Source organism: Grammomys surdaster, unplaced genomic scaffold, assembly GCF_004785775.1.
Source record: "Grammomys surdaster isolate TR1022 unplaced genomic scaffold, NIH_TR_1.0 241, whole genome shotgun sequence".
NCBI lineage: Eukaryota > Metazoa > Chordata > Mammalia > Rodentia > Muridae > Grammomys > Grammomys surdaster.
The window spans coordinates 2,142,933-2,158,180 of record NW_021604686.1 but is presented as its reverse complement, the minus strand read 5'-3'; the positions used below and the strand labels follow the sequence as shown (position 1 = coordinate 2,158,180).

Here is a 15,248-nt window from a genome sequence, read left to right as displayed (position 1 = left end):
CTGCTCTAGGGTTTGGTAGAGTTTTGGCCCCAGGGGACTTGCCAGACCTAGAAAGGTTCTTGCATTTTCATTTCAAGGGACATAGCTCACTACAGCTAACCAAACAGAATCTGGTTATGCCTCAGCTGTCATGTCACTATTTACATACCCATACCCAACAATCCCAGTGATCAGGGTAGGTGCCTAGGAACTAAAGAAGCAGCATTCCCATCACTCTACAAAGAGTTAAGATAGCACAGAGTTTTGTCACTTTATTGTGCTGGCTTTGGGTTCACCAAGAGCTGCATGCATTAGTGACAGAGTTGACCACCTGACTGAGACCAGCTATTGAGCAGGAGCTTCCAAAAAGAGCTGCAGGTAGGGGTAACATTTTCAACTCTAGGGAGGTCCTAATGCTAACCATCTTCAGGACCAGAGTTCTACCTCCTTTTTTTGCATGTCTAGTAAACTGTGGCTGCCTGCTGTCCCAGTCGTAACCCTTTCTTTAGAAAAGAGGCTGAGCTTGAAAGCTAAAGTCCTGTTGTGCAGCTGAGGCTCCCAGTCCTCTGGCCTCTTTCCTGGAGCTGGAGATAACTAAAGAGAAAAGATAAAAAGGAAAGGAAAGGAAAGGCTATCATATCACCATCTGTTCCTGGCCATGTTCCTACAAGAGAGCAGCCTGAAATTCATGGTACCAGGGCTTACCCTGTACCCAAACATTTTAGGGAGCCCATCTGCCTGTTCACCTATACCCCTCAACTAGTGACAGGCACAGCAGAATGTGGAGAAAGGCTTCCAAGGTCTCTGATAAGGCTCCAGGCATGGTCCTCTATCCTACTAACCTGAAAGATCCAAGCCCAGGAAGATCCTGAGGATAATGCCCTAGGATCCGAACAGTGTGACGCTCCCTAGCTGAATCCCATCACTACAGTCACCTAGAACTGGGCTCATTTTTGGCATGTTTGAAACAGGCCACTAGTTCCAAGTCTGCACACCTGAAGAGGACAGCTACAAAGGATTAAACTGGAGTGAAGCCATGGCAGGAGGGGGACATGTAACCTGTCCTGGGATAGGTGTGAAGGGCCATTTCCAGAGACAGGGAGAAGGGGCGGACATTTATGGACAAGGAGGTAGGAAGTAATGGTAGGACTGAAGCACCAGGGAGCCTCCTCTGGCTCAGCACCAAGCTCCCCCAGATCTCCCCAATACTGAAGAGCTGCATCCTGAAGGTCTGGTTCCTAACTAGGAGGTGGGCATTGTAGCCTGACAGGCACAAAACTGCTAAAAGGTGACAGCAGAGCAGCCAGTCTAAGACCTCACCATAGTCATCATCCTGACACACTCCTCAGGGAAAGTCCCAACATAAAATCGGAACATCTAAGAAGGGTCCAAAGTTTACAAACAAGCTGGTGGCCTTGTGGGGAAAGCAGAGACACAGTACGGTTTGTCTTCTGGATAGCTGCCATGCAGCCTGATCCACATAACAGGAAGTGGGCTGTCTGGTTGCAGGGCCAGAGGAAGCATAGGAGACATATAGCCTTCTGAAATAAGAGTGGTTGGAGGCCCTAACAGGCCCCAGCCCACCCCACATGTGCCAGCCCACATGGCACCCAGTGGCTGTAAACCTGAAACAGTCTTAGAGCTGCCTATGTGTGTAAACAAAGCCCCAATTAAATGGAGGCAGGGGAGGATAGAAAGACGCCTGGAGCCACTGGTCTACCCTGACATACATACCAGTGGGAGAGCCGGCCCTGCTTAAGGGAAGGTGGCAGGCAAGTTTTAAGTACATGTTGTTCTCTCACAGAAGAAACAAACCCAAGAGATAAGTCTACAAGGTCCACAAAGCTTCACATCTTAAGGCGTCCCTTAGTGGGTTTGGCGGCAGGAGTGCAGGGAATACCGGGTCCGGTTGCCCAAAGCCCCTCTAGGCAGAGTGAAGGGGAATGACAAACTTGCAGCCGAAGGGTGAGTGGTAGTTGATGCCAACCTCCTGGAAGACTTGCTGGGGAATGCCAATGTCACACAAATAGACTCGGCCTGCATGCTCCCCGAGTGGCAGAGGCAGGCCCAGCGCCAGGGACCATTTGGCATCAATGCCCTGTTCAACTTCATGCACAGGAGGGTCTATGCTGAGTACTGGTGCCCGGTTCTGGTTTGCCCAGGCCACAGCTGCCTTGTACCAGGGCTGATCTCGCAGGAAGGCATTCTCTGGACAATCCAGGCAGTTGATAACCAGGTCCACAGGGCTAGCAGGGAGATCTACAGATAGAAAGAATGCATCTGAAAATTCCTGGGACGGACAGACAGCAGGACAGACCAAGGTTCGGGTGGTCCCAGGAACACCTGGTTTTCTAGATAGTACCACTCTAATACCTCTCCAAAAGCCAACCTTCTCAAGGGCATAAGGCTCTCACCTCCTCTGCCTTGCAGATGGGGTTTTATATCTGACTAACCCTCATGATGTTAGGCTGTCAGCCCTCAGGATGCTCTCAGGGTCCTGCAGAAACACCAGCTGGCAACAACAGGTATGTCTGCTCAAACGCTGGCCTGTATATCCCACTCCAGCTAGCCTGCCCTTCTCTAGGGATTCCTCATGGAAATGGGTTCTTTCCTCCACTCAGCCCAGACTTAGAAACAGGAGGAAATAGTCTCTGTTCTCCCAGAACCTAAAGGGCTTCCCTAGCAGCCAGTGAGATGGTTCAATACTTCATTAAAGGCACTTGCTGCCAAGCTAGATGACCCAAGTTTGATCCCCAAGATACACATGGTAGGAGAGAGAACGGACTTCTCTAAGTTATCCTTTAGACCTCCACACACACCATAACACATGCACACCCACACAAACTTAGGTAAAACAGTATTTTTTTTGTCTTTTTAGAAAAAAAAAAAAAAGACTCCTCTGCTCTGACCAGACTATAGTCCTCTGTAACAGTAAGAACAGGAAGTCTCAACATGTATGCAAATCTAGGATTAGCCTAAGAAATTAACCTGATAAGAGCAGCAATGAGACTAGACTGCAGGGTCAGCATCCCCAGGCCAGCTTCCCGAAGCAGCTACCATAGGAAGGTTTTAGATAGCTTGCGGAACGACTGGCTGAAACTTGGCAGTGGTGGTTTGAATATGCATGACCCATGGAAAGTGGCACTACTAGGAGGTGTGGCCTTGTTGGAGGAAATGACTCTCAGTGGGGGTGGGCTTTGAGGTCCTCTGTTTAAGCTTCACCCAGGGTGAAGAGAAGCTCCTCCTGCTGCCTGCAGAAGACAGTCTCCTCCTGCTGCCTGTGGATCAAGATATAGAACTCTCAGTTCTTTCTCCAGCACCGAGTCTGCCTGGATGCTGCCATGCTTCCTGTCGTGAAACTGTAAGCCACCCCCAGTTAAATGTTTGCCTTGGTCACGGTGTCTCTTGACAGCAGTGAAACCCTAAGACAGTAGCACAGCATCAGACTGTAAGCCACTCCCAACGCTCACTCACTCTAGTGCTCAGCCTACAGTTAACGATATTGCTCAATCAGACCCTCGAAGCTTCCCTACTTAAAACACATGCATATAAAGTTCCAGTGGGCCAAGAATCCCTCAAGTGGAACCCTTTGTGTGCACGGAGAAGCCTGTGGCTCTGGTCTAGTCCTCCTGACTTGCCACGAGGCCTCTGGCAAGGTCTTTCCCTCTTGGAACATATACCTGTGCTCTAACTTTGACCCCATTCTCACTTTAATGCCACTACAGTCACAAGTCGGTCCTACAGCAGACCTGTGCTATCCACAGGTACCCCAGGCCTCCACACTGCCAAAGCTCACTCTCAGTCTTCTTGGGAATGAACCTGGAGCTCTCTCCTCCACATGGCTTTTAGTTTTACTTCCTCCTCCTCCCTCCCTGACAACTCCTTGGCGTCAGAAACAGAAGAGCCCAGGTCTTAGGCCTCTCTTCCCTAACAACTTCTCTACCCCACAGCACCTGGAACTCCAGGCCGGACCCTTCCTTCTACTCCAGAGTCACGCTTCCTACTGAGCAGCACTGGTTCTAACCCTCAACACTCAAGAGACATCTAACCTGAGAGGTTCTTTCTCTGCCAAGTCCCACTGAGGCTAAAAAATTTAGAGCATTTTCTCATCCTTTGTCTCTCAGATCTATTTTCATTTTATGTGTATGCATGAAAGTGTACAACATATTAAAGGCCAGAAGACAATGTCAGATACCCTGAACTAAAGCTACATATGATTTTGAGCTGCCATGAAGGTGCTGGGAATTGAATTCAGGAACTCAGCAAGCAGAGCAATTGCTTTTAACCACTGAGCCATCTCTCTAGCCTTTCGTCTTTTGTTTTCTAAATTTCATTGAGTTGCCCAGGATGGCCTCTAAGCTGAGAATCTCTCTGCCTAGGCCTCCTGAGCTGCTCACTGGAGCCATTCCTATTTCTTCTCTTGCTTCTCTCTGGTAAGCTGACTCTAACTTCACAAATGATTCAGAAGCTAAGCACTTTCCATCACCCCCCTAGTAGAGCTACTGTCCCAGCTCTCTGCTACCTATGATTCTCATAAGACAATCTCAGAACCTTTCTGTAACCTGATCTCCCACTCAAAGCCCAGAGTACTTGTCTAGCAGCTGAGCTAGCTAAGAAACAGGTTTGAGTCTATGTAGCCTGGTCTACAGAACGAGTTCCAAGCCAACCATGGATATACAGTGAGATTCTGTCTACAAAAAATTATCCTAGTAGATAATCTCTCTGTTCTACCACCAGTGACTCTACATCCACCTAGAGTTACAGCTCAAACCCTTGTGACCTCTAGTCCCTTTATGGCCCGACCTCCGGCACGTTCTGTCCTTCCTGCTGTATGTTACTAACACTGAAATCTTAGCTGATCTGATGTTACGTACTTGTATGCTCTTCTCTTCTAACCACAGTGTGAATCACATCATGGGGAAATGATTTTATTTCTTTGACACAGGGTCTCACTATATAGCCCTGGAACTTGATATATAGACCAGGCTGGCCTTGAGCTCAGAGAGCTCCACCTGTCTCTGCCTCCCAAGAACTCTGACGAAAGCCACACCCCGCCACACACCCCCACACCCGGCTGGGAAAATGGATTCAAAAAGTCATCTCCACGTTTATTCCCAGACCCAGGAACAGTGCCAGTCCCACAAATATTCATGAAATGAGACAGAGGGGATCTAGCTCTCTCTGAGTGGCAGGAAAAGGGTAGGGCCTAGGGTTTTTATTTTAGGTAATTTAAAGATGCCCTTGGAAGCAGAACATGCAAGCATGCGCGCGCGCGTGCGCGCGCATGCGCACACACACACACACACACACACACACACACACACGTGAAGCTATTTCCCCCATAGTAATCCCAACTGGCCTCAAACTCATGAACATCCTGTCCCCATCTCCTAAGACCTGAGATTTTAGATGTGGGGCACCACCATATTGAGCCACTAAAGAAAACTCTCCCCATGTAATGCCTTTCTACTTGGCACCACCAGGTGGCACCACCAGACTGTCATGCTACCAAGGAAGTAGAAAGCTCTGACCTCTCTAGAGAGCCACTTTCTTTGTGCACATAAAGCAAGTATTCTCCCCTGAGCTCCACGCAGTGCTGATGCTCACCTCTTAGGCTAGACACTTGCTGACCTTGGGTCTTGCTGAAGAGAGACAGTTCATTGGTGATAGACTCCAGCATCTTGACAAAGTTGGGCAGGAAGAGGATGACTTGCACGTCATGGTTGGCTAGGTGCCTCCCACAACTGATACCCTGAGCCCCCTTCACATGGGGCCCGCACAACAGAGCTACTGTAGGCCTCTGGTGGACGTTCTTAGGATTCAACCTAGAACACAAAAGTGGAGCAGCAGTTACTGGACAGACTGGGCTAACCCCTTGAGTTCCTATCCCAGAAACAAGTACATGTTGTTCTGTGGACACCTTACTCTTCACTGCTGACACTACAAGCCGCCAGGCCTGATGTGGTGCTCACTGCTTACTCTTCCCACTACTTCACCACAACAAACACACAACCCTGTTTGTCCAAACTATGTTCTGACCCAAAACATCTTCATGTGAAGAACAGTGAAGTCCAAAGCTCAATGTGGTGGAACTCCATGTGCTCCGTCTCTGAGTGCCAGCCCCCAGGTCAGCCGGCTCCAGCTCGGACAAGCTCCTCACTCCTTCTCATGCTCACACTATGTCCCCTGGACAAACAGCCCTTCACTTTTTTTTTTTTGTAATATTTTTATTGATTATTTGGGAATTTCACATTATTCACCTCAAAATTACACATCCCCAGTCCTCCGTCTGCCTGCCACCCCTGTAACCCCCCCCCTCCAGAAAAAGAAGGAAAAAACCCTCACAAGTCCAAGTAGTCTAATGTATGTTGCCTATATACTCACTGGAGCATGGTCAAACTCCCAGTGGCCAGCCCTTTAAAGAAAAACAGGTCCTTCCCCACCTGTAACCCCGTCAGAAGCATTTAACAGTGGAGACCTGCACTTCAATATCCTGTATCACAATTTTTTAAGATCTCTTCGATGGTTTCCTGTCTAGGCGGTTACTTTTTGGGGGTGGGGTGGAGGTTGTCACTAAAGCCCTCTATGTCCCTCTGTGAATCTGAAGTCATCAATGCCACTGTAAAAATAGCTAGCTCCCTTGCCCTACACAGTCAGCAGGAACCTAGTTCATGGACGGTCACAATGTTTCTGGCAACAGCATGAACCATGACCTCAGCATGGTCTCTGGTGGCAGTACAGACCCGACATCAACACGGCCTCTGCCCCAGAGACCAAGGACATCAACGTGGGCCAGGGAGACCAATACGGTTCCCGGCAGCAGCCCAGCTCACGGACAGCCACAGGCAGCAGCCCGGCTCACGGACAGCCACAGGCAGCAGCATAGTCCACAAATGTCTGCGTGGCCCCTGGTGGTAACACGCAGCCTTCTCTCACACCTGTCCCGCTGTTGAGTCTCTAGTTTGGCCTCTCCACCACACATGCACCTCTTTGCTCCTCCATCTTTCTCTCCTCTCCATATTTGTTAGTTGGAGAGGCACTGGAAACTGCAAGGTGTCACACAGTATTATTTTCTTGCCCAAACAGCTTTACATGCAAATAATCATTGCAACAAGTTGTCAGTCTGGTTCAAGGCCTCTGGTCTCTGACAAACCATAAATACTTCAGTATTGCCAGAACTCGTCTAGTATATCCTGCTACTGCCCAGAGTCAGGGCGATCCTACAGCTAGGCAAAGCATCTCGGGGTAGGCTCAGGGTGAGTTTCAGGCTGCCACACACCTCCCTGCCCTCTTTGCTTTCCAGAGGCTCACCAGGCTCCACCCTTACACCCATAGCTGAGGGCCAGTTGGCAGACCCAGGACCTGCTCCACTCAGCAATGTCTGACTCTGTAGGATCGGCTAGTCTACATGCCCCAGAAGCCTGCAGATGGAGTAGCTGGCGGGTGGACCAACCCCAAGTGCTGGATCTGGGCAAGCGGAGCCATGGGCAAGCAGGGCTTCCATGGAGCACACAAGCCCTTCGCTTTTCAAACTCTGAGCTCCCTTTTCTTTGAACTCTAGATTAAGGCTCCCACCTCTCACCTGTGAGTCATGCTAATTTTCTCAACTCCTATGGTCCTTATTTGCCACTCATCTGATGAGAGCAATGTTGTAGATAACTCCTCGTTACTTCCTAGGGAGCTGTGTGAATGAACGAATGCATCAAATGCAATTCCCAACACACAGAAATCCTCAACTGAGAGTTTTAGGCATCAGGGCAGAACCTGCCTTGGAGAAGTCTTCCTGCTAGTCAAAGCTGCCATGCCTCTGTTTTCTGAGAGCCAATGCTAAGGAGGGATAGATCAGCCCTAGAGGTGGCCTACAAGGTAGAGACGAGGAGAACAGTAAGATCCAGTAGGGTGGATCAGTGCCAATCAATCATCACCGCCCACAGAGGAAGATTTACAGGTACTGTCAAAACAAAAAGGAATTTCAGGACTTTCCTTCCCAAACATACTTGGGAGAACTTGGCACCGTCTTCCACAGACGCCGAGCTAGTCTCTACCCCGTTAGCTCTGCCTCTGGAGCAGTGGGTCTCAACCTGTATGTCGTGCCCCCTTGGCCCCAACAGCCCTCCACAGGGGTCACTTATCAGATATCTACTTATGATTCATAACAAAATGACAGTTATAAAGTAGCAGCGAAAATAATTTTATGGTTGAGGGTCACTACAACATGAGGAATTGTATTAGACAGTTGCAGCATTAGGAAGGTTGAAAAACCACTGTTCTAGAGGAAACAATACTTCTTCCTTTACATACATGCTGCGGGGTCCTGGCATCTGGTTCAGGGGTCTGCTTTCTCGGGCCCTTCGTAACCCCATCATAAACTCACTACCATGAAAGCAGGTTGGTGTCTTAGCACCCACAGCACCTCTGCAGAGCAAAGTTCTGGCACCATTACACCAGCAGTGTTACCACAGTCTGCTCCTCTTAAATCATGGGTCTGTAATAGTTCCCTTCAATGTGAAGCTCTGAGGAGCACATAAAACTCGGTTGTGAAAAATGGCACTTGAGACACACATTGAATGGACAGAAAACAATGTGTCTGACTTCCAAAGGACTACTAACTGCTACAAAGGACAGAGATGTAACTTCTGAGAGCTCTGACTAAGAAAAACCAGCAAGGCTTGGTGGTGGTGGCACACACCTTTAATCCTAGCACTTTGGAGGCAGAGGGGCAGAGGAGGGGCAGAGAAGGGGCAGAGAAGGGGCAGAGAGAGGCACAGAGAGGCAGAGAGAGGCAGAGAGAAGCAGAGGCAGAGAGAGGCAGAGGCAGAGAGAGGCAGAGAGGCAGAGAGGAAGAGGCAGAGAGGAAGAGGCAGAGAGGCAGAGGCAGAGAGGCAGAGGCAGAGGCGCAGAGGCAGAGGGGCAGAGAGAAGCAGAGAGAGAGGCAGAGAGAGAGAGGCAGAGAGAGCAGAGAGAGAGGCAGAGAGAGAGAGAGAGGCAGAGGCAGAGAGAGGCAGAGAGAGACAGAGAGAGACAGAGGCAGAGAGAGAGGCAGAGAGAGACAGAGAGGCAGAGATGCAGAGGCAGAGGCGCAGAGGCAGAGGCACAGAGGCAGACGGGCAGAGAGAGAGAGAGAAAGGCAGAGAGAGAGAGAGAGAGAGAGAGAGGGGGGGGAGGCAGAGAGGCAGAGGCAGGCAGAGGCAGAGAGGCAGAGAGAGGCAGAGAGGCAGAGGCAGAGGGAGGACCTCTGTGAGCTCAGGGCCAGTCAGGTCTACAAAGTGAGGCAAGTTCCAGTAATGAGACGCTGACTCCATGACAGGCTTCAACTTGGCAGTTCAGGCGATTAGGCCTAAAAACCCAGGCTTCAGGCAGCTAGTTAGAAACTGCACTGCCATCAGAAACAGTCCCACCACCTGGCCTGGAACAAGGACAATGGGTCAGCAGTTTCAAACTAGCCTCCACACCCTAGAGATGGAATAGGATAGAGGTCACCGACCCCAGAATCCCCTAATGCACTTTCAATCAGGCCTGAGAGCTCACTTAGGTGTCTCTCTATCTTGGTAATGGGGGACCCCAACAATGCTGGCCTTCTGCAGAATAAAACACTCTTTGTATTTATATACTACTTAAGTCTGGGGTGTCATTCTTTGGTGAATCATGGAACCTTACACTAGAACAGCCAGGGCTACACAGAGAAACCCTGTCTTTAAAAAACATTTTTTTTTTCAAAACCAACCAACCACAGAAAAATCATAAATGGGTTAGGTACAGTGGTGAACACCTGTAACCAAGGGCCTGCAAGCCTTGGGGTCTGAGGCAGGAGAGTTGAGAATTCCAGGACAGCCAGGACTACAGAGTAGACCTGTCTTAAAAAAAAAAAAAAAAAAGAAAGAAAGAAAAAGAAAGGAAAAATAGGCAAAGGTCCACTATCAGAAGAAGCTGGCTAGTGAAGAATGCACTGGTGAGGACATGCATGACCTCTGCCCACACTGTTTCTAGAAAGTCACTCAGTGGCTTCAAAAACCCTTCTCCCTGATGAGTTCATTCCAAGACAATCCAGGTGGCTTATCCTGAGAGTAAGATGTGCAACAAGCTATATCCCTCCTTAGGGAGTCCCCTTCCCTTTCTACACAAGAATGCTGGGCATAGAAAAGAACAGGCCCAAGCAAAGCACAAAGAGGAACAAACACTCCTAACTAACAAAGCGTGGAGTTGGGGCCAGAGTGAAATCTATCCTTCCTGCTTTAGAACCAGGAGACACTGTCAGCAGCGCAGTCAGGTAATTTCTAGACCCTTTTCTCTGCTTCCTTCATCATGACAATTCACTATACTTCCTGAATGAAGCCGTCCCCAGGCATGAGCGGTGTGGTGTGTTGTCTCTGGTGTGCCCAAGGTCAAACAGAAGGTCTAGGACACACCCTCTGGTAAGACCAAGCTGTGCAGCTAACAGTGGCCTTTGGACAGAGACCACCTCCTCCACTAGGTTGTCAGGGTGTCTCTAAATGTCCTCAGAGATGGCGGTCAAGACCGATGGCGTTCAGTGGAGCTTTCTAGTGACAGACCAGATCTCTGTAAGGCTTCTCAAAGTCAGACCTGAAAATCAGCATGGATCTCAAAAGACCAGACAGTGGCTGTCAGGAAAGAAGGAACGGTAAAGACTTCCAGGAGACGGGTAAGAGAAAGGGCAAACAAAGAAAGCTGGCAGCATAAGAGGCTCACAGGGGACAGCAGTGACACCTGGCAGCAGCTCCTATGTGCTTGTGAGGTGTGTGGGCTGACATTCAGCACTGCCAGTCTAGAGACACTCACCTGTTGGGTCCTCCTAGGAGGGTCAGCGCCATCTGACTGGCACACACACCGGTCATCTCAAGTCTGCGCTCTAAGGTCAGCCCGTGCTTCTCAGCCACAGACAACAGTTTTTTATGTAGCTCATAGGAAACACTTGGGACTACCAGGCCAGAGTCTGTGGTAAAAGAGAGGCAAGGAGCAGGGGGAAATTATTATAAGAAATCGGGTCCAAAAATGTGGGCATTCTACACAGTTTCTACAAATGCTAACTTCTTTTCTTTTTTGAGATAGGTCTTCTCATGTAGCAATAGATGATCTTGGACTCTAAATCCTCCTGTTTCCACCTTCTAAGTGCATGGAGTACAAATAAGCACACACATGCCCAGTTTATTCACTACTGAGACCTAAACCCAGAACATTATATATGCTCAGGAAAAACTCTATCAAATGAGCTTTATTCTAAGCCAAATGCCAACCTTTTAAGAATAAGCCTTTCCAGGAGGTTGGAGTACGCCTTTAACTTCAGCAGTCTGAAGGCAAAGGTAATCTGATCTCTGTGGGTCTGAGGTAAGCCTGGTCTGCAGAGTGAGTCCCGGGCAGCCAGGGTTCTGTAGAGACCATGTTCCAGCCTCCACTCTGAGGCTAAGGCATGCTTGGGATACATGACGACCTATGTTACTCGTTCTAGATCAACTTGTGGGTCACGACCCAGGGCAAGGAGGAGGGTAGAGGGGAGTGGGGTGGTGGCGGCAAATGTCCTTGCACAGAGGTGGCCTAAGACCATCAGAAAACAGCTGTCACACTACAACTCAGCAGTAGCAAAAGTACAGTTATGAAGTAGGAATGAACCTTATTTTATGGCCGGGGTCACCACAGCACGAGGAACTGTATGAAGGAGTGGTGGCACTCGGGAGGCTGAAAGCCACTGCTCTAAAAGCAGGGGGCATGTCCTCCCTCCTTAGCAACTCCTATCACAATAAAACAACACTTTCTCAAAATGGGAAAAGTCACCTTGGACTTTAGAGTTATCTTCATCAACAGGCTGCTCCTCTTTTCCAAGAATCGGAACAGATGCTAATTAGTCCTCTGACACCGCCCCCCCCCCACCCAGACACTGCTATTCTCATCAATTTCTTGATAGGAAGTCCCGCTCATCTGCTCTCTGCTTCCTCTTATTTCTCTCTTCCAGTTAGTTCTTCCTCTTAGCTTAAGAAATTCAGTCAGCAACTTTTTTTTTCAAGTAACATGTCATTTTCTCCCTATGCATTACTACCCAACCTTCTGGCCATCAAGGACTACAGCGAAACAACTGTCAAGCTACGTAAGAGAACATTTTTAATAAGGAAAATATCCAATAAAAATACATAATAATAATAATAAACAGAAAAAGAACATTTTTTTCATTCACCAGAAACAAAATTCTAAGAGTTCTGTAGTTTATGTGGTATACCTCACACATATCAGCATCTCCAGACCAGTAACATCTTAGAGGTCAGGGAACCAAGCAAAGAACACCACCAAAGTAAAAACTTGTGATCTGAAGCCCTTTCCTTAATAACAAAGGTCTTGCTCCCCGAAAATAGCAATGTCATCTTACAAATGCAATGGCCAGAAGAGCAGCTCCACTACCAAGAAGCCCTTTTAGCTACCTTGTCTGAGGAAACCAGCATGGGCACTGCGCTGGGAAGATGGCTCAGAGGCTAAGAACAGTGGCTACTCTTTCAGAAGATCCAGTATGGATTCTCAGCACCCACATGGCAGCTCACAACCATCCCTAACTCCAGTTTAAGGGGTCTCACACTCTTGCTGGCTTCTGTGGGCTTTTATACACAGGGTAGAGTCATACATGCAGGCAAAACACCCATACACATTTAAAAACACAAACAACAACAAAACAGGCTCTAGCAAGTCATCTGAGGATTACATACTCTCTGTGTCTGGCATTTTTGGATACCAAATCTTAACTCCTTTAGGTAGGGTGGTGACCCTTTTGCATCAGCAGCCGTGATTCACTGAGCTTGTTAGCTTGGTGCATCTGTCTTTAATACACGCATACAGTCTCACCAACTGGTCAAATGTACAGATACAAACCTCTCGCTATTTATGATCTAGTCTAAAAATATTAGTTTTCTTGTGGATTTAGCATCACCATGCCATTGCTCCAGTATTCTGTTTAGAAAAACCTGCTGGCCTAGTGGCCATTTCTAGAGAAATTTCTTTTCCTTCTATTATAAATCCAGTCTTGGATGCGTAGATTGCCCAAACCAGACACAAGGAGGATATCTGCTGTGGGTTTTAACAAAAGGAACCCAGTGGAAAGCCCAATTCTATGGCATTTAGGCCTGCGTCTCCTCAAGTAAGGCAGAATAATACAATTTAATATAAGAAAGACATAATAAAAAATGCCTCTGCTGGGCAGTGGTGGCGCACGCCTTTAATCCCAGCACTTGGGAGGCAGAGGCAGGCGGATTTCTGAGTTCGAGGCCAGCCTGGTCTACAGAGTGAGTTCCAGGACAGCCAGGGCTACACAGAAAAACCCTGACCCAAAAAACCAAAAAAAAAAAAAAAAAATGCCTCTAACATTTGTCGAATTAAATGTCAGCTGAGTGCTTCTGCCTGCCTGCCTGCCTGCCTGCCTGCCTCCCATTTTTGTTATGGGCAGAGGTGACAAAAAGTAGCATTAAAAACAAGAGTCTCTCTTTCTACCCCTTTCTAAAATATCAGTCACTGGTGTCTGAGGTGCCAAGGTTGAAGGTGAAGCCCGACCTTACGTGTCAAGGGCTGATTAGAACAGCCATTTTTATGGCCTGCGTTAGACAGGCACGTGTTATCAGAACTAATTAGGAGCCCTGACCGCAGTGAAAAGGATGGATTTTCAAGACTCCGAAGCTGTCCTGTCCAACTACTTACACCAATCTAACTCAAAGCCTCTGCACCTGCAAAGTCACGCACAGGAGAGCGCGTGCTGTCTACAGTCCCTCACCTATTTACCTCAACAAGCCCTGCTGGTTTTAAGTGAGTGGCCTGCTATACTATAAATCAAGCTTTCCAAGCCTAGCTCTTATGCTGTGCAGACAGGAAGCTCTCTGGGAACAAGTAGATTCCTTTCCAGCTGGTACTCCCCTCCCAGTCCTAGAGAATATGAATGAAACTCTGGAGATAAGGAAAAACAGGCAGTCTCCACCCTGGCTACGTGCTACTCCAGCTGGGAAGAGTCTCCTACCATCCGTCCCCCCTGGCCTGTGATGATGGGCTGGCACAATGTGATAGCCTAGAGTGAGGCGGGCTAGGGTCCTCTCTGCCTGCAGTCCTATGCTGGGGACCTTACTGGAACCTGCTCTGTTTGCTTCTCCAAAATGAATACACAAGAATCACAAAATGTTCCTTTTAAACATTTATAAATAAAGTTCAAGAAGCTAGACGGGCTTATCAGATCCAGGCAGGAGGAATAAAATAAGTCCCAGAGGAAAGGAAGCAAGAACATAGCGTGTGTGCTGCAAACAATAACCCTGGCAATCTGAACATGGACCAAGCCTAATTATGTTTGGGTTGGAAGGTGGATCTTTATTGTTTGAGAATCAAGGCAGTCAAATCAGTTTCTCTGAATATTGTATGTATTTTACAGCTGTACTGAAGAAAGGGAGAGCTAACCATATCCAGTTCATGACAAACATAGCATTTGTAAGGCTCCTGTTAACCTCTAGGTATCAAGGAAAACAACTTGATCACACACTGCATGAGCCAGGAAACAAGGCTCACATCCACGTGGTGGCTAGGCTGCCTCCTGGGTCATATGACCCAGTGGTCTAGCATTGCCTATGGCTGCCACTCCCATGCTGTCACTTATGCACTCCGCCTTCTGGTCCACCTCACTGCAGGCTGTCTCTTTACACACGCGTGCGCGCGCACAGACACACAGACACAGACACAGACACACACACACACACACACACACACACACGTTCTGATACTCTCAGCGCTCCAGTCTGCAATGCTGCATCCAAGCTTCCCCGCCCATCCACCCAGGTCTAGCCTTACTAAGTCCCTCTCAGTGTAACGCAATCTTTATACAAAGGTGACTCTTTAGTGGGAAAGGTTCTGTGCCCTGTAGCTCACCGGCAATGGACACAGCTCCACTGATGGGCACGGGACTCCTCTGGATCTATGAACTGAATCTATTCTATGGCAGTCCCAAAATGGGGAGTCTGGAGGTGAGCATGTCTTCCTTTTATGTTTCAAAACCACTTGCAAATTAGCACTTTCAGACTACCAGTGTGTAGACAGCCCTGCAGATCTATATGAAAGGGACCACAAATGCAATGTGGCGTCAAAGGGATTGTTGAGAGAAGCCAAATAATACAACAGACGTTATCCTGGCACAGGAAGCTTTCTGTTCTGGCTGCATCTACCCCACAACCTTTACTTCAGACACCACCTCTATCAGGCCCCAGTGACCGTGCCTGCTTCCACTTGCTACTCCAACAGTCCTTTAG

The 15,248-nt window shown here is 48.4% G+C and overlaps 1 protein-coding gene across 2 annotated transcripts in view; it reads right to left on the bottom strand.

Annotated features, from left to right (window-relative positions):
* Positions 1-225: 225 nt before the first annotated feature.
* Edc3 (enhancer of mRNA decapping 3) overlaps positions 226-15,248 on the bottom strand; it is a 44,626-nt gene continuing 29,603 nt past the window's right edge. The window contains exons 5-7 of one of the 2 annotated variants that reach the window (XM_028774398.1): positions 10,777-10,930; positions 5,587-5,804; positions 226-2,238 (exon numbers count right to left, since the gene is read on the bottom strand). In XM_028774398.1, the coding sequence (XP_028630231.1) occupies positions 1,904-2,238; positions 5,587-5,804; positions 10,777-10,930 (707 nt within the window). In that variant the 3' untranslated portion in view covers positions 226-1,903. Of the gene's footprint in view, positions 2,239-3,087; positions 3,258-5,586; positions 5,805-10,776; positions 10,931-15,248 lie in introns of those variants that run through there. The other variant, XM_028774399.1, reaches the window with a different exon arrangement.